The following is a 25,852-nucleotide window of genomic DNA, read 5'->3' on the forward strand; positions in this document are numbered from 1 at the left end:
GTGACTGAGCTGCCAGGCCTCAGTGACTGAGCTGCCAGGCCGCAGTGACTGAGCTGCCAGCCCAAGAATCCATTCGGCCCACAATGTCCACACTATCCCTCTGGAAACCAGTCCCTTCGGCCCACAACACCATGCTGGCTGGCAGACAGAAAGCAAAGAGTAGGAGTAAACGGGTCCTTTTCACAATGGCAGGCAGTGACTAGTGGGGTACCGCAAGGCTCAGTTCTGGGACCCCAGCTATTTACAATATATATTAATGATCTGGATGAGGGAATTGAATGCAACATCTCCAAGTTTGCGGATGACACTAAGCTGGGGGGCAGTGCTAGCTGTGTGGAGGATGCTAGGAGGCTGCAAGGTGACTTGGATAGGCTGGGTGAGTGGGAAAATGCATAGCAGATGCAGTATAATGTGGATAAATGTGAGGTTATCCACTTTGGTGGCAAAAACATGAAAGTAGATTATTATCTGAATGGTGGCCGATTAGGAAAGGGGGAGATGCAACGAGACCTGGGTGTCATGGTACACCAGTCATTAAAAGTAGGCATGCAGGTGCAGCAGGCAGTGAAGAAGGCGAATGGTATGTTAGCATTCATAGCAAAAGGATTTGAGTATAGGAGCAGGGAGGTTCTACTGCAGTTGTACAGGGTCTTGGTGAGACCACACCTGAAGTATTGCGTACAGTTTTGGTCTCCTAATCTGAGGAAAGACATTCTTGCCATAGAGGGAGTACAGAGAAGGTTCACCAGACTGATTCCTGGGATGTCAGGACTTTCATATGAAGAAAGACTGGATAGACTCGGTTTGTACTTGCTAGAATTTAGAAGATTGACGGGGGATCTTATAGAAACTTACAAAATTCTTAAGGGCTTGGACAGGCTAGATGCAGGAAGATTGTTCCCGATGTTGGGGAAGTCCAGAACAAGGGGTCACAGTTTAAGGATAAGGGGGAAAGTCTTTTAGGACCGAGATGAGGAAAACATTTTTCACACAGAGAGTGGTGAATCTCTGGAATTCTCCCGCAGAAGGTAGTTGAGGCCAGTTCATTGGCTATATTTAAGAGGGAGTTAGATGTGGCCCTTGTGGCTAAAGGGATCAGGGGGTTTGGAGAGAAGGCAGGTACAGGATACTGAGTTGGATGATCAGCCATGATCATATTGAATGGCGGTGCAGGCTCGAAGGGCCGAATGGCCTCTACTCCTGCACCTATTTTCTATGTTTCTATTCTAGCGCTCCAGAAAGCCTCCACTGGCCAGCAACATTGGAATTGGTGGATAAGTGGAATATTGCATATGGTTCTCAGCATTGCATAGTCACAACCAGCTAACATTTATACAATGTCCTCAAATCTCTTTTCTGAGACCACAGAGTGCTTTAGCTGTGTAAATCACATTGAAGTGCAGCCAGTAATGGCAACTGGAATCCAGAACCTCATCAATGAAGGCCCAGAGTACAACATCAGGACATAGTCACAAAATGCTGGAGTAACTCAGCGGGACAGGCAGCATCTCTGGAGAGAAGGAATGGGTGACGTTTCGGGTCGAGACTGTCTGAAGTAGGGTCTCGACTCGAACCGTCACCCATTCCTCCTCTCCAGAGATGCTGCCTGTCCCGCTGAGTTACTCCAGCATTTTGTGCCTATGGAAAGGGGAATAAGGATTTTTTAATTTAATGTCACGGTGCATCGAGGAACAGTGAAATCCAGTCAGCTGAAAGACAATACATTATTACACTCGAGCAATTTACAGGTGTTTGTGTAATAAATGTCGCTGGTCTGGGTGGCCTGTTGTCGCGCTAAATTAATAAAATTCACTAAATCTCCACACTAAATTAAGTGAACCTTTGCAAACTGCAATAAATGTTAAATGGTCATATAATGTCATTTAAACAATAAACAGGACTGCTGCATGAGAGACAGGTGCGCTGTTGTGGGTTGTAATAAGGCTGGAGGGAGGTCTCCATCCATCCTGATCCCGGGCTGTGATCGGCGGGTCCCACTGCCCAACGGGTGCAACTCCTCCTCAGGTTACACCCGAGGCTTTTCTCAAACCTCATTCGCAGCTTTCGTCTATAATCAGGACGGTTCCATGACGCCTCCCTTGTGGTGGAGGAAGTTAGTTGGAAGTGACCAAGACATTCATAGCCCGGGACTGTCGCGGTAGTGTCGGGGGTTAGTTAGTTTAGATGAGTTAAGAGATACAGCGGTCCCCGCACATTAACACTGTCCTACACCCACTGAGGACATTTTTTACATTTACATAGCCAATTAACCCATAACCGAAGAATCTCGGAGAAACCCCCACGGGGAGAACGCACAACTCCGTACAGACAGCACCCGTGTTCAGCATCGAACCCGCGCTGCATTCGCTGTAAGACAGCAACTCTAACGCTGCGCCGCCGCGACCGCCCATATTCAGCAGCTCCGCGTCAGTGAAAACATTTTGAACCAGGAAGTGAAAATGGCTTCGAAAACCCAGGTCGAGAGTTGGACCGAGGAGGCAGTTTGTCCCATCTGCCTGGATTTCTTCACCGACCCGGTGGCACTGGAGTGCGGGCACAACTTCTGCCGCTCCTGCATCACACGGAGTTGGGACAGGGAGGAGAAAAACATCTGCCCGGAATGTAGGGAGGAGTTTGAAGAGCGCACCCTCAGGGTCAGTTGGGCCTTGACGAGACTGGCTGATAAAGCTCGAAATCACAGCTTGTATCGGAAAGAGGAGCGTAAACTTCAGTGCAAGGAACATCAGGAAGAACTGAAGCTGTTTTGTGAAACTGACAAGAAGCTGATCTGTGTGATTTGTGCAACTGTGCAGGAACACAAGTCTCACAGCTTCACGCTGATAGCAGAAGCTGCAGAAATCTATAAGGTAAAAGCAAACCGATTTTGATCGCATCATCGTTCAATTCCTTGTTTATTGTCTGATGGTATCATGGTATATCGACACATTTATCTGTTTTGTAGTAAATGCCTACTATTTTCTGTGTGCTTAAGCAAAGCAAGAATTTCATTGTCCTATACAGGGACACATGACAATAAACTCACTTGAACTTGAACTTGACATTTTATTCCCTGGTCTAAATCCAATTCCCAGAATCAGGTGAAATCTTCCTTCGAATCTATCACAAAAAAGGAATCAGAGATCGAGCAAATGGAGCAGCAACAGAAACTAAAGATATCTGGAGTTCGGGTGAGGCTTTCCAGTTTCCATTTCCTGATCTTGTGTACATTCATTACCTGTGATGCGAATAACAACAATAGGCCAGGCCTCTATAGCTCAGAGTCGAGAACCTGAGCTACAGAGCGAGATTGGGCAGGCAATAACTTTGGTCTGAAGAAGGGGTTCGGCCCGAAACGTTGCCTATTTCCTTCGCTCCATAGATGCTGCTGCACCCGCTGAGTTTCTCCAGCTTTTTTGTGTACCAATAACTTTACTACTTGAGGTGCAGGGAGATTATAGCGATGTTACAGTATTGTGTTCGTGAGGGGAATAGTTATGGCCAAGGCACAGAATCTATTACCCTTATATACCCAGTTGACACCTCGGGCAGGTTAAAGGTGACGAGGAAAGACTTAATATGAACCTGAGGACAACATTTTCACTCAGTATTTACTTTAATGTCATTTCAACTGAGTACTTACATACACAGAAGAAACGAGAACATTGTTTCTCAATCAGTTCCCGTCAGTGCAGTTAATAAAAGCAGAATAAATACGTACAGATTTAAAATTAAAATTAACATATCTAAAATAGGCCTAAAAATTGAAATAAAAACATACATTCAGACCGAACAGTGGCTTTGCTTTGACAGGTGCTGAGCCGTCTAAGTATGGGCGAGGTTAGATGTGTTGGGGAGGGTGTGATATATGGGGAGGGGACACAGTCCGTTAACCAGTCTTATTGCCTGTTGGAAGAAGCTGTGGAGCATCCTGCTGGTTTTGCAGCTGGTGCTCCTGTACCGCTTCCCAGATGGCAGAATGGAGAAGATGTGGTGTGATGGATGATAGGGGTCCTTAATAATGGAGATGGCTCTGCTGATGCTCCGCTTCTGATAGATCTCCAACAGGAAAGGGAGTGGAGCACCAATGATCCTGCTGGCTGTCTTCACTATCCTGTTAAGTTGTTTTTGTTCATAAGCCTTGCAGCTCCCAAACCAGGAAGTGGTGCCTTAGGTCAGTATGCTCTCGATGGCGCCCCTGTAGAAGGTCTACAGGGAATACTGGGTATATGGAAGGAGCTGCCAGAGGAGATAGTTGAGTTTGATACCAGAGCAATAATTAAAAGACATTAGGACAGATACCTGTTCAGGCAAGGTTTGGGGGGCTCTGGGCCACGTGGTAATATTTAGATGCGGCATGTTGGTCGGCACTGGCATGCTGGGCCGAATGGCCTGCTTCTGTGGTGTATAACTCCGTGACACGAGGTAGTGCGTCTGTTTCCTGGTTTTGGTGACCTGGCTATCCTGATATTAGGTTCTCACTGTGCAGTTCATGCATTCTCCCTGTGACCCCGTCAAATTCTTACCATGTCCCAAAGACACGACACATTCCCCTCCGAACAAATAAGAAACCACCTGGACAAGCTCTTCAATTGCCACGGTAAAAAGTGCAAAGTAAACATAGAAACATAGAAAATAGGTGCAGAAGTCGGCCATTCGGCCCTTCGAGCCTGCACCGCCATTCAACATGATCATGGCTGATCATCCAACTCAGTATCCTGTACCTGCCTTCTCTCCATACCGCCTGATCCCTTTAGCCACAAGTGCCACATCTAACTCCCTCTTAAATATAGCCAATGAACTGGCCTCACCTACCTTCTGTGGCAGAGAATTCCACAGATTCACCACTCTGTGTGAAAACAAAAATTCTCATCTCGGTTCTAAAAGACTTTCCCCTTATCCTTAAACTGTGACCCCTTGTTCTGGACTTCCCCAATATCGGGAACAATCTTCCTGCATCTGGCCTGTCCAACCCCTTAAGAATTTTGTAAGTTTCAATAAGATCCCCCCTCAATCTTCTAAATTCTAGCGTGTACAAGCCGAGTCTATCCAGTCTTTCTTCATATGAAAGTCCTGCCATCCCAGGAATCAGTCTGGAGAACCTTCTCTGTACGCCCTCTATGGCAAGAATGTCCAGAACAAGGGGTCACAGTTTAAGGATAAGGGGGAAATCTTTTAGGACGGAGATGAGGAAAACATTTTTCACACAGAGAGTGGTGAATCTCTGGAATTCTCTGCCACAGAAGGTAGTTGAGGCCAGTTCATTGGCTATATTTAAGAGGGAGTTAGATTGGCCCTTGTGGCTAAAGGGATCAGGGGGTATGGAGAGAAGGCAGGGATGGGATACTGTTGGATGATCAGCCATGATCATATCGAATGGCGGTGCAGGCTCGAAGGGCCGAATGGCCTACTCCTGCACCTATTTTCTATGTTTCTATGTCTATGTTTCTATGTCTTTCCTCAGATTAGGAGACCAAAACTGTACGCAATACTCCAGATGTGGTCTCACCAAGGCCCTGTACAACTGCAATAGAGCCTCCCTGCTCCTATACTCAAATCCTTTTGCTATGAATGCTAACATACCATGCATAAAATGCAGGTAGAATGGACCAAGACAGATATGTACAAAGGCCAACCTGGAAATGGTTGACCGAAGCCCTAATTCAATGCTCCATGAAATCGCTGAGTGAAATGTTCGCCTTCTATGTCTTAAGGCAAGACAATTCCACAACGTGATGTATTAATCTTCATCTTTCATTTGACAGGAAGAGTCACACAACCTTCAGTCTGACTTCAAAGCCTGGTTTGTTAAACTGCACCAGATCCTCTACGAGAAAGAAAACCGCTTACTCAGAGATCTCGAGGAAGAAAGGAGGAAGATTGTAAATGAGATGAAGATAAATCTGACGGGGATTCAAAACAATTTAAATTACGTTCAGCGGCAGCTCGTGGAGTTACAGGACAGAATGGATCAAAAAGACAGCGTGCGATTTCTGAAGGTGAGGCGCCACATTACAGGTTTGTTTAAAGGAAACGCACAGCAACAAACATTGTGACTTTGTTCTGAAACAACCCAGCCTTTCGTGCATCTGTGATCAACATAGAATTCCACCCCTCTCTACATCACGGACATTCGGCCCATCAACTGCTGTCAGTTGCCCTGCTACCCCCCCAAGCCTCTCCCCACCTACTCACAACATCCACCAGCAGTGCCCACAGTTGCCACATCTCTCGTCTTTATCCACCTCCCCATGAAATTACCACTCCTGTGGTAGAAGGTTCTATATTATCTTCACTGAATCTCTAGTGGAATTTTTGAAAGACCACCTGAGATTTTATCTTCAATTCACTCTCTTATCATGATCTGATATTTCAATGTTTAATCTTGCACTAAATGTTGTACCCTTTATCCTTTATCTCTACACTGTGGGCGGCCTGTTTTTATTCATGTACAGTCTTTTCTTTGACAGGACAGCATGCAAACAAACGCTTTTCGCCGTACCTCGGTACACGTGACAATAATACGTTCTTAAGTTCAGAAGTGATAGGAGCAGAATTAGCCCATCAAGTCTACTCTGCCATTCAATCGTGGCTGACCTACCTATCCGAACCTCATTCTCCTGCCTTGTCCTCATAGCCCCTGACACCTGTACTAATCAAGATTGTATTAAATTGCATTAATTTTCCTTTAATTAGCCCCAAAAACTCACGAAGTGTGCAGTCTTTCCTGTAAGTTTGATCCTCAGATTAATGGCAGATTTTTCACTATCTCTCCTTACACATTCTCCCTGGGTTCTTTGTTCATTCGTGTAATACCCTCAATCCGTGTCCGCAGGGGTCCGAGTTGGGAAATGGGAATTTTCAGCAGCTCCTAAAGTTCTATGGAATTGTTTCTGTTGTGATGTGAACCATCAGTCCCAATGAATTCAGAATGAAAAAAATCTAGTGCTGGAGCAACTCAAGAAGGTCCACCCGTCTCCTCAGATTCTGGTGAACTTCTACCGCTGCACCATCGAGAGCATCCTTACCAACTGTATCACAGTATGGTATGGAAACTGCTCTGTCTCCGACCGGAAAGCACTGCAGAGGGTGGTGAAAATTGCCCAACGCATCACCGGTTCCTCACTCCCCTCCATTGAGTCTGTCCAAAGCAAGCGTTGTCTGCGGAGGGCGCTCAGCATCGCCAAGGACTGCTCTCACCGCAACCATAGACTGTTTACCCTCCTCCCATCCGGGAGGCGCTACAGGTCTCTCCGTTGCCGGACCAGCAGGTCCAGGAACAGCTTCTTCCCTGCGGCTGTTACACTACTCAACACTACAATAATAATTGCACTACTATGACTGAATGCACGTAAATATATTTATTTATTGCTCATATTCTATGTCGCTCTTCTAGGGAGATGCTAACTGCATTTCGTTGTCTCTGTACTGTACACTGCACAATGACAATAAAATTTGAATCTGAATCTGAATCTCAGTGCGTTAGGCAACATCTGTGGGGGATTTGGATGGGTGACGTTTCGGGTCGGGACCCTTCTTCTGATTGTGTTGGGAGGGCTGGGGAGCTGGAAAAGCGATGGAGTTCGACAAATCCTCATGACAGGCAAAGGATACAGATGAGGGAAGTTTGCCTGGCAGTTGGGTGGACATCGGCCAGAGATCAAAAGCATAGATAAGGGGGTCAGTTAAGAAAAATGCAGTGTTTAAGAAGGAACTGCAGATGCTGGAAAATCGAAGGTACACAAAAATGCTGGAGAAACTCAGCGGGTGCAGCAGCATCTATGGAGCGAAGGAAATGGGCAACGTTTCGGGCCGAAACCCTTCTTCAGACTGATGGGTTTCGGCCTGAAATGTTGCCTTTTTCCTTCGCTCCATAGATGCTGCTGCACCCGCTGAGTTTCTCCAGCATTTTTGTCTACCTAAGAAAAATGCAGTGATATGTTAAGCCAGATGGAGGATTGGAGGAGGAAGGGATCTGGTGGAATGAGTAAGAGTTGGTGTTTCTTGCAATTCGATTAATTCAGATTTGTGTTTCATTTATTTCAGGATGAAGCTGGTCGGAAGAGCAGGTAGGACATGCTCTTGAATAAAACTCTGTGTGGATGTGTATTGCAACAAAAATTACATGCTGAATTTATAACCATGTGTTTACTATTTGCAGTGTGAATGTTGATACCGTATCGTTGTCAGTGACTGATGCTGCCCCGGCCTTTGAAACGTTCTATCACCCCTCTGTATTTAGCACAATGTTAAGAGAAATATCTGATGCCATTCAGCGGAGTAGCTTACAACCTGACGGTATGAATATAGCATTCTCTGTTTTGTTAACTTGCATAATCTCCCCCTCACCCTCACACACACCTTCTCCCTCCCTCCCCCACCCCATCCTCCTGCAGCTTCTCGATCCCATCCCCACCTTATTTTCCCTGTACCTCACCTGGACTCATATCCATTTCTCCCCTCCACCACATCCTCCACCGACATCTCTACCTCTGGCTTCACGATTCTCACCCCTTCCATCCTTATCTCACACCCTTTTGTCTTTTCATCCCTGGCATTCATCCAACAATGGGCCTATCAAAATAATCCTCTCGCTGGTATCCGCCTCTCACTTGTGTTGGGTGAAGATGGAATCCCACCACAAGCCACAACTTCCCATCCCCACCCCTTTCCGCTTTCCGCAGACCGTTCCCTCTGCACCTCCCTGTTTGACTCGTCCCCTCCCATCCAAACCACCCCCTCTCCAGGTACTCCCCCTGCAACCGCAGGAGATGCAACACCTGTCCCTTTAACTCCTCCCTCCGACTCCATCCGAAGACCCCGACAGTCTTTTCAGGTGAGGCAGAGGTTCACCTGCACCTCCTCCAACCTCATCTACTGTAGCCGCTGTTCCAGGTGTGGACTCCTGTATATCGGCGAGACTAAGTGTAGGTTCAGCGATCGTTCCGCTGAACACCTCCGCTCAGTCCGCCTAAACTTACCATATCTCCCGGTTGCTCAGCATTTTTACTCTCCCATTCCCAATCTGACCTTTCTGTCCTGGGCCTCCTCCAATATCAGAGGCCAAGTGCAAATTGGAGGAACAGCGCCACAGATTTCATGTGGGCAGCTTATACCCCAGTGGGATGAATATTGACTTCCCTAACTTCAAGTAACACTTTCTTTCACTCCCTCCTCATCACTCCCCTTCGCAGCTCTCTGACCAGTTTGACTGTCTCCGATTGCATTTTATCTCTGTTTGCTTTGTGTTGTTACCCTCTCCCAGCCAACAGCGATCTATTCTACATTTCCCTTGATCACCATGCCCTTTGTCTCGTTTTCACACCTTGCATTTATTTATCTCTGTATCTCCCTCTCCCCTGACTTCGGTTTGAAGAAGGGTCTCGACCCGAAAAGCCACCCATTCCTTTTCTCTGCAAAATTCTGTTACATCAAACTGACATAGATTAATTTCTCTTCATTTATCTGAGTAACGTGTGGATGCAGAGCTTGTGTGTAACTATGGGCTGAGGGGGAATTGTCGTTTTATTCCAGTAGCAAATGCCGCTGATGGGAAGGTTCACTGTCACACAGGCAGCTGGAGATGTGAGATCCCTGAACACAACCGACAGGCGCACACACCCCTCCCTCTGTCTCTGTCTCACCGCCTCTCAAGAAAACAGGAGCACGTCAAGTGGCCCCTGATGTCCGCCCTCGTTCACTATGATCATGGCGACTCCACCACAATTCTACTTCCCCTTTAACCACCTCTAATCACCAGTCGTGTCATTCTTAGAAACATAGAAAATAGGTGCAGGAGTAGGCCATTCGGCCCTTCGAGCCTGTCCCTTTAACTCCTCCCTGATCATCCAACTCAGTATCCTGTACCTGCCTTCTCTCCATACCCCCTGATCCCTTTAGCCACAAGGGCCACATCTAACTCCCTCTTAAATATAGCCAATGAACTGTGGCCTCAACTACCTTCTGTGGCAGAGAATTCCACAGATTCTCTGTGAATTTTTTTTTTCTCATCTTGGTCCTAAAAGATTTCCCCTTTATCCTTAAACTGTGACTCAACAATCTTCTCTTCCAATAATCTACACCTCCCCTCCCCCCGCACCAACAACTACCAGCAAGATACCGGAATTCTTCTTTTTGAAGAAGGGTCCCGAACTTAGGAATATACCTTCTCATTTGTCAACGACAACCACAATCTCTCGTCCACTCCCTTTTGAAATCCCGGTCTCAGGGTCGCGCTGCCCGGGTAAACCCCCCCCCCCCCCCCCCCCCCCCCCCCCCCACGACCACCGGGGACTCTCTGATTCTCTGCTTCTCCCCCCAGTCTCCGTCACCCTGGATGTGGAAACAGCGGATCCAGAGCTCGAGGTGTCTGAGGATCGGAAGAGGGTGAGATGGACCCGGACCCGGAGGAGTCTCCCTGACACCGAGAAGAGGTTTACAGGCAGGGTGTGTGTGCTGGGATCGGAGGGATTCACATCGGGGAGACATTACTGGGAGGTGGAGGTGGCGGAGAGTCGGGTCTGGAGTCTGGGAGTCGCTGCAGAATCTGTGGAGAGGAAGAGACGGGTCACACTGACCCCGGAGACTGGAGTCTGGAGGATCAGACGGCAGGGTGACGAGTTTCATGCATTCACCTCCCCTCCATCCAGTATCCCCGCCCGTCCCATACCCGGGAGGGTGGGAGTTTATCTCAGTTACGAGTCCGGGACAGTTTCATTTTACGACGCGGACACCAAGTCCCATCTCCACACCTTCACTGGGAATAAATTCACGGAGAAAATTTATCCTTTCTTCGCGACTTGGGATGAAAACCAGTGGCTGAGAATCTGCTCCAGTTCTGCTCCCAGTGTGTAAAAGGGTCGGTTCCCGGGACCGGCGTCAGGAGCGGGGCTCAGGGGCAGAAACCCGGTGGACAACAGGTCGGCGCTGAATGAACGGCTCCCATTTAATTCCCAAATTCCGTGTCGTGAAACCCCAGTGAGCGCGGAAATAAAACCAGGGGGAATGTAAATGTGGGAAGAGTGAAATAAACAGCAATTGAAATCAGAGCTGTCTGTCTGTAGATCCGTTCATTTTAACGTGTTAACCGCGTCCGGCAACGGAACAGAAATTACTTTTGTGAAAATATAAAGATTGAAACAATCTTCCTTCCCGCGGGTTCAGCAGCAGCCGCGGGCGGCGGGTCCTGAGCTCCGGGCTCCCTCGGGTCTTAACGTCCGCCGTGTCTGAAATTTAAAGTGTGCATTTGCTCTCCACACACAGATTTGTTTTCTTCGGAACGAGTCTTTGGAAGAATGGGTTCAAACCCAAGGAGGGAGGAAATTGGTGTAAACTTAGCCCTGACAGCCAATGAGCGAGTGCTTCCAGCTGCCCACGACATTAACATCATTTTTTAATGATCTAAAGGGCGGTTGTAATACAACAGTCGGTGCAAGGTGGGACAGCGGTAGAGTTGCTGCCTCACTGGGCCAGAGACCCGGGTTCGATCCCGACTACAGGTGCTGTCTGTACAGAATTTGTACGTTCTCCCCGTGACCTGCATGGTTTTACTCCGAGATCTTCGGTTATATTCTGTTGTGCTGCAGCAAGTAGGAATTTCATTGTTCTGTCTGGGACATATGACAATAAAACACTCTTGACCCTTGACGTAAATGTTTGTAGGTTAATTGGCCTTAGTGTAAATGTAAATTGGTTCTAGTGTGTGTAAGATAGTGCGGGGATCACTGGTCGGCACGGGCTCGGTGGGCCGAAGGACCTGTTTCTCATCATCATAATCATACTTTATTAGCTAAGTCTGGTTTGCACCATACGATGTATTTGATTACCATACAGTCATACAACTAAAACGGAACAGAACACACAAAATACATTTTAACATAAACATCCATCACAGTGACTGCTCCACATTCCTCACTGTGATGGAAGGCGAAAAAAAGTTCAATCCCTCCTTTCTTTGTCTGCACTAATTATTAGTGTTAAGAGTTTTATTGCCATATGTCCCGAAATAGAACAACAAAATACTTGCTTGCAGCAGCGCACGGCTCTGTAAAACCCAAGATACACACACAAAAAAATCAGTGTCTATAAAAACAAACACATATAATTGAATAGAAAATGGTAGTGCAAAATAAAAATAAAAATTGCCCAAGTTTATATAGTTTGGAGTGTATTTGGAGGTTGGCGTGTTTAATAGCCTGATGGATGTATGGCCGATACAGGTTTCAGGCTCCTGTACCTTCTTCCCGGTGGTGGCAGCGAGATGAGAGTGTGGCCAGGGTGGTGTGGGTCTCTGATGATGCTGGCTGCCTTGTAGATCCCTTCGATGGTGGGGAGGTCAGTACCTGCGATGGACATTCCATGGTGGAGTGTTCAGTACCTGTGATGGACTGGGCAGTGTCCTCCAATACAGACAGTCCCTGTCTACATGGTGCCACTTTAATCCCTGATCCACCGTTCTAAGTCTATTCTAAGACTCCTAATTTGAGGAAGGACATCCTTGTGATTGAGGCAGTGCAGCGTAGGTTCACGAGATTGATCCCTGGGATGGCAGGACTGTCATATGAGGAAAGATTGAAAAGACTAGGCTTGTATTCACTGGAGTTTAAAAGGATGAGGGGGATCTTATAGAAACATCCCGACAAATACATCCCGACCAAACAGGGTTTATCCCCAAACGGTATTCATTTTATAATCTGAGAAGATTATTTAATATTATATACTCCAATAGAATCCCTAACGCAGAGCTAGCAATTATCTCGTTAGATGCTGAAAAAGCATTTGACCAGGTAGAATGGCCATATTTATTTTCAGTGATGGAAAAATTTCAACTAGGAGAGAAGTACTGTACATGGGTTAAATTGTTATATTCTAATCCAACAGCTAGAATATTAACAAACAAAATGTTATCAACTAAATTTAATCTCTCTAGAGGCTGTAGACAAGGATGCTCACTATCCCCACTATTATTTGCTCTTGCAATCGAACCCCTAGCAGAAAGCGTTAGAAACCATCCAGGAATATTTGGATACAATACTAGAGACACAAGGAATAAAATCTCCTTATATGCAGATGATATACTAATATATATTACAAAATTAGAAACTAGTATTCCAAACCTATTAAATCTAATAACTCAATTTGGTCAGTTTTCGGGATATAGAATCAATTGGAATAAAAGCGAAATCATGCCAATAACAAAATTCAATTTACATACAATACAACAATCCCCTTTTAAAATAGTTAAAGATAAATTTAAATACTTAGGAATCTATGTAACTAAGACATATACCTCTTTATTTAAACTAAATTTCCCACCCTTACTGAATAAACTACATAAGAAAATTCAATACTGGAAAACACTCCCCATTTCTATGCTTGGGAGAATTAATGCTATAAAAATGATTTTTTTACCGCAACTGCTGTACCTACTTCAATTAATTCCGATATATATCCCAAAAACTTTTTTCAAAAAAGTCGATTCCATTGTTACAAGTTTTGCCTGGGATTATAAGAATCATAGAATAAGTAAAAAACATTTATGTAAATCAAAGATAAATGGAGGTTTGGCTTTGCCAAATTTCTTATTTTATTTTTGGGCAGTCCATATTAAAAACATGAATTTCTGGCTGGAAGAAATGGATCAACAACCAGATTGGCTAATGATGGAAAAGGAAGACTGTCTACCTTTTGAAATTGGACCGATCATATTTGCCCCCACAAAACTGCACAAAAAAACCTATAAAGAAAACCCCATAATACATAGTGGAATACGAATTTGGAAACAAATAAAAAAAGATTTAAAATTGAATAATATACCACTCTGCCTTCCCATTGTAAATAATCCTTTATTCAAATCATCCTTTATGGACAAAGGTTTCACACAATGGAAAAATTATGGAATCAAAAATATAGGACATCTTTATGGGAAAGGTACTTTTCTTTCATTTCAAGAGTTACAACAGAATTATGGACTGCACTCAAATAATTTCTTCAGATATCTACAAATTAGAGATTATGTTAAATCTAATACACAAGTCTACAGGAATAGGGAATCAGAAATTCTTGATGAATGTCTGAACAAGCATCCTAATACTGAAAAACTAATAGCTTATATTTATAACACCCTACTAAATAACGAGGTACCACCGACCGAACCATATAGATACAAATGGGAAAATGAAATAGGTCATCCTATCACGAAAGATATGTGGGACGAAAGTTTACAACAAATACATCAATGTTCATTAAATGCCAGACACACTTTAATACAATTCAAGGTCTTACATAGACTACACTTCTCTAAAATAAAACTAAATAGAATCTTCCCACAAATCTCTCCTATTTGTGATAAATGTCTACATTTAGAGGCTAATTTAACACATACGTTTGCAAACTGTATAAAACTTAAACATTTCTGGACTGATATTTTTGAAATAACTTCAGAAGTTATTAATACAAAAATGGACCCAGACACAAAATTAATAATACTTGGAATATCAGAACAAAGCTTAACACTCACAACAAACCAAAGAAATTTCCTCAATTACAGTATAATAACCGGAAAAAAATTAATATTAAAATTTTGGAAAGGCCCTACAACCCCCACAATTAAAATGTGGATTACGGAAATGTCGGAGACCCTATACTTAGAAAGAATTAGACTTGTCTTAATGGACAAACAAGATCTTTTCCATAAAATTTGGGCTCCATTCATTAACTATCTGAAGGGATAGATTGGCACAGCACGAGGACCCAGCTGAAACTTGAACTCAGGAATAGATGAAAAACTATACTTTATAACCTACGAACCTATCTCCATTGATGTATTACAGGTAACCCATTCCACCTCCCTTGTTTTTCTGTTGTGTTTTTTTTTGCTTTCTTTTTTATTTGTAACTTTCTACCCTTTCTTTTTCCCTCTTTCTATAAAAAATAAAAACACTAGAAGCAGAAGTAATTGATAATGGAAAATTTTAATAATGTATGACTGATGTATATGAAAAGTTTTTTTACTATAATATGTAACTACATTTTATAATATGTCTACTTCTAATAAATAAAAAAATAAAATAAAAAAAAAGAAACATATAAAATTATAAAAGGACTGGACAAGCTAGATGCAGGAAAAATGTTCCCAACGTTGGGCGAGTCCAGAACCAGGGGCCACAGTCTTAGAATAAAGGGGAGGTCATTTAAGACTGAGGTGAGAAAAAAACTTTTTCACCCAGAGAGTTGTGAATTTATGGAATTCCCTGCCACAGAGGGCAGTGGAGGCCAAGTCACTGGATGGATTTAAGAGAGAGTTAGATCGAGCTCTAGGGGCTAGTGGAGTCAAGGGATATGGGGAGAAGGCAGGCACGGGTTATTGATCACATTGAATGGGGGTGCTGGCTCGAAGGGCCGACTGGCCTCCTCCTGCACCTATTGTCTATTGTTTCTATGTATTGTATATATTTATTACCTGAATAAAGTCTATTTGGGTGGGGGAAGAGAAAAATGAACAAAACTGAACATGTTACTCCAAACTGACCATCCTTAATATGAAATGATGCACGGTTTCTCCAAATATAGATGCATCTGAAGACTGGAGCGTGAGAGACGAGTGCACTGATGTGGATTAAAATATGTTTACTTCCATGCTGATCCCGGGCTGTGAAGGGAGATGCGGGCTGCGGGTTCCACTGCCCAACAGGGGCAACGCCTCCTCAGTTACACCTCCTTAGCGCCAAAGTTCCACTAGGATCTTTGTTTAGCGCTGGTCCCTGTTCCTTTCTGCCCTGCCTTAGACAATCCCAGGGCAATCTCTCCGCTTTCGTCTCACTTCAGGCCGGTTTAATGCCTAACTGACCCCTCCCTCGTGTGAGATTAGTTGGGAGTGGCCAGGACACTGAACACTGAACACTTGCAGCCCAATAACATTCATTGCCCGGGACGGCAGCATGTACAGTGGGAACTAGCGGTAATGCAGAGAGCACTCGCGGTAATGCAGAGGGTTCAGCAGCTCGACGTCAGTGAAAGCATTTTGAACCTTGCAGGAAGTTCCGGGGTGAACATGGCATCGAAAGACCAGGTCGAGAGTTGGACCGAGGAGGTAGTTTGTCCCATCTGCCTGGATTTCTTCACCGATCCGGTGGCGCTGGAGTGCGGGCACAACTTCTGCCGCTCCTGCATCACACAGAGTTGGGACAGGGAGGGGAGAAATTCCTGCCCGGAATGTAGAGAGGAATCTACAGAGCGCACCCTCAGGGTGAATCGGGCCCTGGTTAGACTGTCTGAGAAAGCTCGAACACTGAGCCTGAATCCCAACGCGAAGAAAAGTAAACTTCAGTGCGAGGAACATCAGGAAGAACTGAAGCTGTTTTGTAAAACCGACAAGAAACTGATCTGTTTGATCTGTGCAACTGTGCGGGAACACAAGTCTCACAGCTTAATGCTGATAGAAGAAGCAATTGAATTCTACAAGGTAAAACCAGATCATTTTTTATCTCATCATTGTCAAATCTTTTCTTTATTATCTGACATTTTTATTCTCTGATCTCAAATCCCAACCTGCAGGAACAGGTGAAATCTGCTTTCGAGTCTCTCACAGTAAAGGAATCAGAGATCCAGAAAATGGAGCAGAAACAGAAAGAGAGCATTTCTGGAGTTCAGGTGAGGCTTTGTACTGTGGATTTAATGTTTTTGTGTAGATTTCATCCCTGTGATGTGTGCAATAATTTGGCACCTCTATAGAGCTCAGTAGTCGAGGGCCAGAACTGTTGGGAGAGGTTGAGCAGCCAAGGATTTTATTCATTGGAGCATAGCAGTCTGAAAAATGGTCTTTGACACGTGTATAATATCATGAAACAAAATTATACATTGGATGATCAGTCTTTTACCCTTAGTAGGGGGATCGAGAATGTGGGGGTATAGGTTTTAGGTGAGTGGGAAAAGATTTAAAACGAACATGAAGGACAACTTTAGTAGTGGGTACATGGAACGAGCTGTCAGATGAGGTAGTTGAGTCAGGTACCGTAACAACTTAAAAAATATATAAAAGGGAAAAGTTTTAGAATTTTCTTAGCCAAATGTGGACAAGTGGAAATAGCGCAGATGGGGCGTCTTTGTTGTTATCTAACATCCCGTGCTGTATGACTCTTGAATTGCCAAAGCTATGGTTAAATACATGTAAATGGGATTAGTATAGATACGTACAGAGCCCAGCATGGACATGTTGGTCCGAATGGCATAATTCTGCATTCAAGAGTGACATAATATATTGATTCTCATCGTTCATCTGACAGGAAGAGTCACACAACCTTCAGTCACTGATCACATCCCAGTTTGCTGAACTGCACCAGATTCTCACTGAGAAAGAGCAGCGCTTGCACGGAGATGTCCGGGAAGAAGAGGAGAAGATTGTAAAAACAATGGAGAAAAATCTTCATGAGATACAAGAGAATTTAAATTCCATTCAGGAGGAACTCTCAAAGTTACAGGAACAGATAGACCACAAGGACGGCGTGATATTTCTGAAGGTGAGTGGTTACACTACAGTTTGGCGAAGTGAAAGTGCACAGTCACAAATGGTGGGTTCAATTTCTGAAATAAATGCTGCATTTACCAGTAATTCAGTCCCATTATCTCTGACATCTCCTCCAGATAAAATCCCACGACCTGCCCGGTTTTACTCGTATGTTGCATGCTCGCAGTTATTTTAATCGACATTCCTAATGCTTTCCTCCGTGTTCGATGTCTCTACGACAATATCCACTTTCTGTCTGTGTGACAGCGGCAAAGCTTTTGGAAATGGGAATTATCAGAGGATTTTTTGTAGCAATTTGGTGAAATAACCGCCGTCGGGATCATGACGATCCATCTCAGTCTATTGAGATTTGTGTTTTATTTATTTCAGGAGGAAGCTGGTCACGAGAGGAGGTAGGACATGCTTTTGACTGAAACAATGTTTGTTTTTATAGTACAGCTCAAAAAAACAGCTAATGCTCAGTTTCTAACCAGCTGTTAAATATTTGCAGGGTTATTGATGAAACCAAAACAATGTCGGTGGTAGATGGCGCGTTGCCCATTGAAAAGTTTGATCGCACCTTTTTCTACAACATGGCGTTGAGAGAAACATCTGATAACATAAAGCGAGGTAAAACTAATACTATTTCCATTGTTCCTTTTTAAGACATCTTTATGCAATACTTATATTAGATTAGATTAGATTAAACTTTATTAAATGTGAAGGTTGATGGTATTAATGGCTCTGGAGGACATATCACAGAGACAGAGAGCGAAGTTTGTTTGCACTTGAACAAATCCTTGCTCCTGGGAGAATGGGTTTGCTGTGCTGGGTGAAATTGCGTAGACTAGGCCTGTGTACTCGAGAGGTCAGGTGTATTAGAGCAGATCTCAGTGAAACACAAAGTCCTTACAGGGCTCAGAGGGCTGAATGCAGGGAGGATGTTTCCCCTGTCTGAGGGATCTGGAGCCAGCGGGCACCCTCTCAGAATGTGGGCTGGACCATTTAGGACAGAGACAAGGAGACATTACTGCACGCAGAGACTGGGTAACCTTTGGAATTCCCTGCAGCGGTGGCTGTGGAAAATCAGTCATTCAGTGCTCTTGGAGTCAGAGAGCCATGGTTGTATATTACATAGAAACATAGAAACATAGAAATTAGGTGCAGGAGTAGGCCATTCGGCCCTTCGAGCCTGCACCGCCATTCAATATGATCATGGCTGATCATCCAACTCAGTATCCCGTACCTGCCTTCTCTCCATACCCTCTGATCCCCTTAGCCACAAGGGCCACATCTAACTCCCTCTTAAATATAGCCAATGAACTGGCCTCGACTACCCTCTGTAGCAGGGAGTTCCAGAGATTCACCACTCTCTGTGTGAAAAGAGTTCTTCTCATCTCGGTTTTAAAGGATTTCCCCCTTATCCTTAAGCTGTGACCCCTTGTCCTGGACTTCCCCAACATCGGGAGCAATCTTCCTGCATCTAGCCTGTCCAACCCCTTAAGAATTTTGTAAGTTTCTATAAGATCCCCTCTCAATCTCCTAAATTCTAGAGAGTATAAACCAAGTCTATCCAGTCTTTCTTCATAAGACAGTCCTGACATCCCAGGAATCAGTCTGGTGAACCTTCTCTGCACTCCCTCTATGGCAATAATGTCCTTCCTCAGATTTGGAGACCAAAACTGTACGCAATACTCCAGGTGTGGTCTCACCAAGACCCTGTACAACTGCAGTAGAACCTCCCTGCTCCTATACTCAAATCCTTTTGCTATGAAAGCTAACATACCATTCGCTTTCTTCACTGCCTGCTGCACCTGCATGCCCACTTTCAATGACTGGTGTACCATGACACCCAGGTCTCGCTGCATCTCCCCTTTTCCTAGTCGGCCACCATTTAGATAATAGTCTGCTTTCCTGTTTTTGCCACCAAAATGGATAACCTCACATTTATCCACATTATACTGCATCTGCCAAACATTTGCCCACTCACCCAGCCTATCCAAGTCACCTTGCAGTCTCCTAGCATCCTCCTCACAGCTAACACTGCCCCCCAGCTTAGTGTCATCCGCAAACTTGGAGATATTGCCTTCAATTCCCTCATCCAGATCATTAATATATATTGTAAATAGCTGGGGTCCCAGCACTGAGCCTTGCGGTACCCCACTAGTCACTGCCTGCCATTGTGAAAAGGACCCATAGTCAGGCCCTTCGGCCCATCACGTTCATGTCCACCTTTTTTCCCAGCCGCACAAATCCCTTTTACCCATATTAGAACCGTATTATTCCACACCTCGTTTCCTAAATCGCAATGCCTCTTACATGTAGTGATTACATCTGATTCCACCACCTCCTCTGGCAAAATATTCCAGGTATTAACAGCTCTTTGTGTGAAGAAAACTGCGTCCTCCAGTATTTATATCCCAGCATGGCAATACGGTTTGGCTGATATAGCCTATATCCTTGCTGCAGACTTTGACAGACTTCCTTGATATCCACAACATTCTCCACAAACTTAGTAGTCACACCTCCTACATTCACATCCAAGCCATGAAAACATAAAATAAACAGCAACGGTTGCAGCACCTTCTACCTCCAACCACCAAGTCAATTGTTGGTCCATTTTACCAACTCGTCTTGGATCCCACCTGCCTTTGATTTCTGGACCAGCCTGACATGCAAAATATTGTCCAGTCCCTCAGTGAAGTTCATATATTGCTTCACCATGAGATCAGGGTGTTCTTGGTTGTACAGACGCATCAAACCCACCTCCACTAAATAAGGCAAGTAAACAGTAGCAGATTGCCTCGCCCGTCCAGTCCACTCCCGTTCAGTATGATCACGGCAACTCCACCCCACATCTCTACATCCTCTTTAACCACCTCTAATTACCACTCCCATCCGTCTCCTCATCTTCCAATCTGCCTCTCCCTCGCCATCTACTGGCAAGATATTTTGCGGCGCTGCCCTAGCAGCGGCGGCTCGCCTGCATTCTTTTTTTTTGTTTTTGTTTGTTTTCTTTTGTCCTGTTTTAGTTAATTTTAGGTTGTGTATGTGTGGGGTGGGAGAAACATGTTTTTGGTCTCTTCCTTCGGGGGGGGTGCGACCTTTTCTTGTCGTATCCCCCGACTCCATCTCCGTCTGCGCTGAGGCCTAATGGCGGAGCTGGCGGACTCCAACTGGGACTGAGCTCGAGGCTCCGGAGGCAGAGCCAGCCAGGACTTACCAACGCGAGGCTGGACGACTTCGGGGCTGTGGTGGCGCTGCGGCGGCGGCGACCCAACTTCGGAGCCTCGGAGGCTCGGCCGCGGGCCCAGTGGACGACATCGTCGGGAGCTCGCAGGTCCCAGGTTGGTGACCTGTTTTTCCGGAGCTCCCGCAACAACAGCTTCGTCCGCTGGACTGGAGGGCGGCAGCTTCGACCGCCCCGGGCCGCAGAGTTTGAACCGGCCCGTTCGCGGAACTCGGATTCAGCCGCGGGACTTGGCTTACCATCTCCCGGCGGGGTCACAACATCGGAGGCCTGGATCGCCTCAGCGCAGAGGGAGAACAAGGAGGGAAGAGACAAGGACTTGCCTTCCATCACAGTGAGGAGGTGCCTGGTGAACTCACTGTGGTGGATGTTAAATCTGTGTTAAGTGTGTGTTTTATTATTTTATTCTATGTTATGACTGCAAGGCACGAAATTTCATTCGGACTGAAAAGTCTGAATGACAATAAAGGATACTTGACTTCTTGACTTGAATACCCGTCTGTTGTCCACCCGATGTTGTTGTGGGTGAAACCGCGGGTAAGGTGTCAGTTGTCAGCCCGCCTGTGCCTGAGGCCGAGCGGCTTCTCCCCCGGTCCCGGGGCCGCGCTGCCCGAGTCTTCCCCCCGACCCCCGGGGACTCTCTGATTCTCTGCTTCTCCCCCCAGTCTCCGTCACCCTGGATGTGGAAACAGCGCATCCGCGGCTCGAGGTGTCTGAGGATCGGAAGAGGGTGAGATGTACCCAGACCCGGAGGATTCTGCCTGACACCGGGAAGAGGTTTACAGACAATCCGCGTGTGCTGGGATCGGAGGGATTCACATCGGGGAGACATTACTGGGAGGTGGAGGTGGCGGGGAATCGGGGCTGGTGTGTGGGAGTGGCCGCAGAGTCTGTGGAGAGGAAGAGACAGGTCACACTGACCCCGATGACTGGAGTCTGGAGCATCAGGCGGTGGGGTGACGATTTTGATGCATTCACCTCCCCTCCATCCCGTCTCCCCGCCCGTCCCATCCCCGGGAGGGTGGGAGTTTATCTCAGTTACGAGTCCGGGACAGTTTCATTTTACGACGCGGACAAGAAGTCCCATCTCCATACAGTCACTGGGAATAAATTCACGGAGAAACTTTATCCTTTCTTCGCGACTTGGCATAACAACCAGTGGCTGAGAATCTGCCCCGGTTCCGCTCCGGGTGTGTAAAAGGGTCGGGTCCCGGGACCGGCGTCAGGAGCGGGGCTCAGGGGCTGTGGGGCAGAAACCCAGCGGACAACAGGTCGGCGCTGAACGGCTCCCATTTAATCCCCAAATTCCGCGTCGTGAAACCCCAGTGAGCGTGGAAATAAAACCAGGGGGAATGTAAATGTGGGAAGAGTGAAATAAACAGCAATTGAAATCAGAGCTGTCTGTCGATCCGTTCATTTTAACGCGTTAACCGCGTCCGGCAACGGAACAGAAATTACTTTTGTGAAAATATAAAGATTGAAACAATCTCCCTTCCAGCGGGTTCAGCAGCAGCCGCGGGCGGCGGGTCCTGAGCTCCGGGCTCCCCCGGGTCCTAAAGTTCACCGACTCAGATAATTCATAGCGTGTTTGCAGCATTTGCTCTCCACACAACATATTTGTTTTCTTCAGAACGGATCTTTGGAAGAACGTTGTGCTCAGGCTCTGCCTGTCTCTCTGTAGGATACGTAGATCATTCTTTTTTTTAATCGCCGCCAGACCCCTCCCTCATCTCTCTCTCAGGTACATCATGTCTGTATCGGAGCTGCTTCCTGCTCTTATTCACTGCTTTAACGCTTCATCTCCCTCACTGCCAGTTTACAACCAGCTTCCACTTTCCTCTGCTCGAGCCCCGACTCTTCCCTTTGCTTTCTCGTCGTCTCTGTTTACATTTACACAATATCCTTGCATTTCCTTTAGGAGACCAGCTAGATGCAGGAAGATTGTTCCCGATGTTGGGGAAGTCCAGAACAAGGGGTCACAGTTTAAGGATAAAGGGGAAATCTTTTAGGGCTGAGATGAGAAAAACATTTTTTACACAGAGAGTGGTGAATCTGTGGAATTCTCTGCCACAGAAGGTAGTTGAGGCCAGTTCATTGGCTATATTTAAGTGGGAGTTAGATGTGGCCCTTGTGGCTAAAGGGATCAGGGGGTATGGAGAGAAGGCAGGGATGGGATACTGAGTTGGATGATCAGCCATAATCATATTGAATGGCGGTGCAGGCTCGAAGGGCCGAATGGCCTACTCCTGCACCTATTTTCTATGTTTCTATGAAACCCAAAAGTGCTTTAGGGGCATATTAGAGGCACTAAGCACATAATTTGAATAAACACAATCTTTCTATTCGGTTCTTGTGAATGTTACTGGTCGTGTGAATTATCGAACTTCAACACCAGGGTATAAAATTTATCTGTTGTATTAATCTACTGACCTACAATATTGTAAGTGGGTTCAATGAACCAGTCCCTTTACATTTTTACATCTCTGATTATCTGCCTCCGTTACTTTCCCCTCTTTTACCCAATCCATCAGATGAAACTTTAATCACCCCCCAACCCAAGAGAGAGAAATAGTTATGAGATTTTAATTGTTATATGTACCGAGGCAGAGTAATGAAATTATTTCTTGTCCTTAACCTGAGCTTGCATCTATATAACTCCTCATGGGTTTCCCTTGCTAAACTGCGGACCACAAAACTTCTCTTCCTGACTCCAATGTTAGCAAATAATCCTCGCTCCTCACTCAAGGAATGTTGCCATTCCATCCCCCATGTCCGTAATCTTCCAGATTTTTAATCAGTATTCCCAACTCCCAACAAAGTGGGAGACAAAATCTCAGACTCAGACCTTTTTGCCTGGCTCCAGACCTCTGTTGTGTCGGTGGACAAAGCTGAGATAGTCAAGTGGGCTTGGGATGGGTCCGCAGTTGGTCGGGCAGGATCTGCAGAGAGAGGGCCTGAATTGGCATTCCGTGCCTCCGGTGAGAATTTGCCCTGACGCTGTCAGTCCTGCTGCACATTAAAACATTTTCTGTTATTGATCTTGCTGAAGTCCCGAATTCACAGAGACATGAAAGTCAGCAGATGCTGGAATCTGCAATCCTGTATAATTTCGTCCCTATTCTGGGTCTTGACCCAAGACTCTTATTAGCCACAAATGCTTCTTTATCCTTGTAATTCTACCAGGAGTTTATTTCTCGTGCAGTTCTCCTGGTCGTTGGTGATGATCTCCACCTTGCCATGCCGGAAGACGCCGACACAGGAGTAGGTGGTGCCCAGGTCGATGCCGATTATCTTTTCCTTTCTCTTTCGCCGAGCGGGGGTGGTACCGCTTTCCCAGATGATCCCTCTCCCGTTGTCGCCCGTCCTCGCTAGACGCTCACACTGTGCATTCCAGCGCCATGCCAGGATTTTCCCACCGAATAGACGCAGTTGTGTCAATTGCTGCCGAGGTGTCACATTCACCAGAGCGTGGTGACTACACCGCGGCCAATGGACGTCGGCGCTACCTTGTTGCCATGCTGGTAGCAACATTCCATGTCATAAAGGGCAACAATTGGTCTGGTATTCCCAATAGCCAGAGGGTGGATGAGATCTGTCTGTAATGGTCGGGTTATCTAAATGAAATATTTAACAAAAATAAAATTTGTTTTGAGCAAGATTAAAAAATGATGTATAATTTAAGGTTGATTTTATTCAGCGATCATACAACTGATTAGATTATGTAGGCAAGAACACACATACACACATATATGAATGTGATATGGATGTATATAATCATATAACACACACATATATATTTCCCCAGATTTTTATAAATAATGATGAACTTTCTTTCGGACTCAAGGCCCAGACAAGGGACAACATTTCATAAACATACATTGCAAACCTTCCCACAACTTTACCCTGGCATCCCAGCCGTGCTGATCTGGGCCAGACTTCCCACACGCTGTGGAAGGAACATACGCAACAAAGATCTGCTATAGGATCTTTGATAGCATCTTTATGCTTTTTATTGTGAGGCAGAGAGGCAGAAAGAAAATGAGGAGAAGATTTTTACCAAAGATGTTTGATTTTTTATGAGGATGTTTCCGTAACTGGCTTCCGTCTCCGCACGAGTATCTTTGCTCTGCTATGGGATCTTTGGCAAAGATCCTATAGCAAGCAAGATAGTGCACTCTTGCTAAAACCAATGGGCTGACGTGTAGTACGCTACGGAGCGGAACGTCAGCCTACACGTCGAGCGGAATGTCAGCCTTTTTTTTCATCAGCCATTTCAGTAAACCCGACCCGACTTTGTATATCCCTCTCAATCAATCAATCAATCAAAGACGTTATTGTCATTCAAAAATACACCAATAAATGCAAGTCTGAACGAAATTTTGTTGCATCTGGCTCACCGTGCAACATAAAATAACAAAAGGATAAAATAGTTAAAAGATAAAATAGATAATAGTGGCGGCACATTGAATGGAATTCAAGAGTCTGACGGCTCGGGGGAAGATGTTGCAAAACCTGGCCGTTCTGCTCCTTATACTGCGATACCTTTTACCTGTGGGCAGCAGAGTGAACAGTCCATGATGGAGATGTGTGGGGTCTTTTAAAATGCTGTTGGCCAAAGATCTTAGAGCTAAGATCTTTGCTGTTGACCTTGGACAAGCAACGTTTGCTCGCAATGTCCCGGATTGAAGGAAGAGAAGGCTGATTTTTTTCAGCCTCTCGCAGTGTATATATTCCTTTCGCAGTGTAATCAGCGTTGCGGGGGAACAGTTTGTGTGTGTGATATAGTGTTAGACCCATTATTCATAATTCTGTTAATTCATAATTCTGCTATTTTTTTGTTAATTATTAAAATGTCAATAATTTATAATTCTGTTAATTTTCTTTTTTTAATGTTCTTTTTTTAAAGTGTTTTTTTAAAAATCTCTTTTTAAATGGCTCATGTGCTGTGTTTGAGTTGATGTTTGTATTAAACTTGCAATCTGTAATTCATTGGATCACACTGTTACGGAAATGACCCTCATGACCCTCCTCCGGCTTTTTCGTCGAATGGATGATCTGCCTTTGTGGTCATCGTGATCTAGGCCGACCAATCACACGTCAGT

At 45.3% G+C, this 25,852-nt stretch overlaps 1 protein-coding gene across 1 annotated transcript in view; it reads left to right on the top strand.

Moving 5' to 3' along the window:
• Window positions 1-25,852, top strand: part of LOC116989953 — a 57,475-nt gene that overhangs the window by 11,459 nt on the left and 20,164 nt on the right. The window contains exons 4-13 of the mRNA XM_033047508.1: window positions 5,763-5,996; window positions 8,044-8,066; window positions 8,159-8,231; window positions 16,373-16,459; window positions 16,552-16,647; window positions 17,280-17,513; window positions 17,891-17,913; window positions 18,012-18,130; window positions 21,416-21,456; window positions 23,934-24,072. Of these exons, the coding sequence (XP_032903399.1) occupies window positions 5,763-5,996; window positions 8,044-8,066; window positions 8,159-8,231; window positions 16,373-16,459; window positions 16,552-16,647; window positions 17,280-17,513; window positions 17,891-17,913; window positions 18,012-18,130; window positions 21,416-21,456; window positions 23,934-24,072 (1,069 nt within the window). The remainder of the gene's footprint in view (window positions 1-5,762; window positions 5,997-8,043; window positions 8,067-8,158; window positions 8,232-16,372; window positions 16,460-16,551; window positions 16,648-17,279; window positions 17,514-17,890; window positions 17,914-18,011; window positions 18,131-21,415; window positions 21,457-23,933; window positions 24,073-25,852) is intronic.

The sequence above is a fragment of the Amblyraja radiata genome, chromosome 30 (genome assembly GCF_010909765.2).
Source record: "Amblyraja radiata isolate CabotCenter1 chromosome 30, sAmbRad1.1.pri, whole genome shotgun sequence".
Classification (NCBI taxonomy): domain Eukaryota; kingdom Metazoa; phylum Chordata; class Chondrichthyes; order Rajiformes; family Rajidae; genus Amblyraja; species Amblyraja radiata.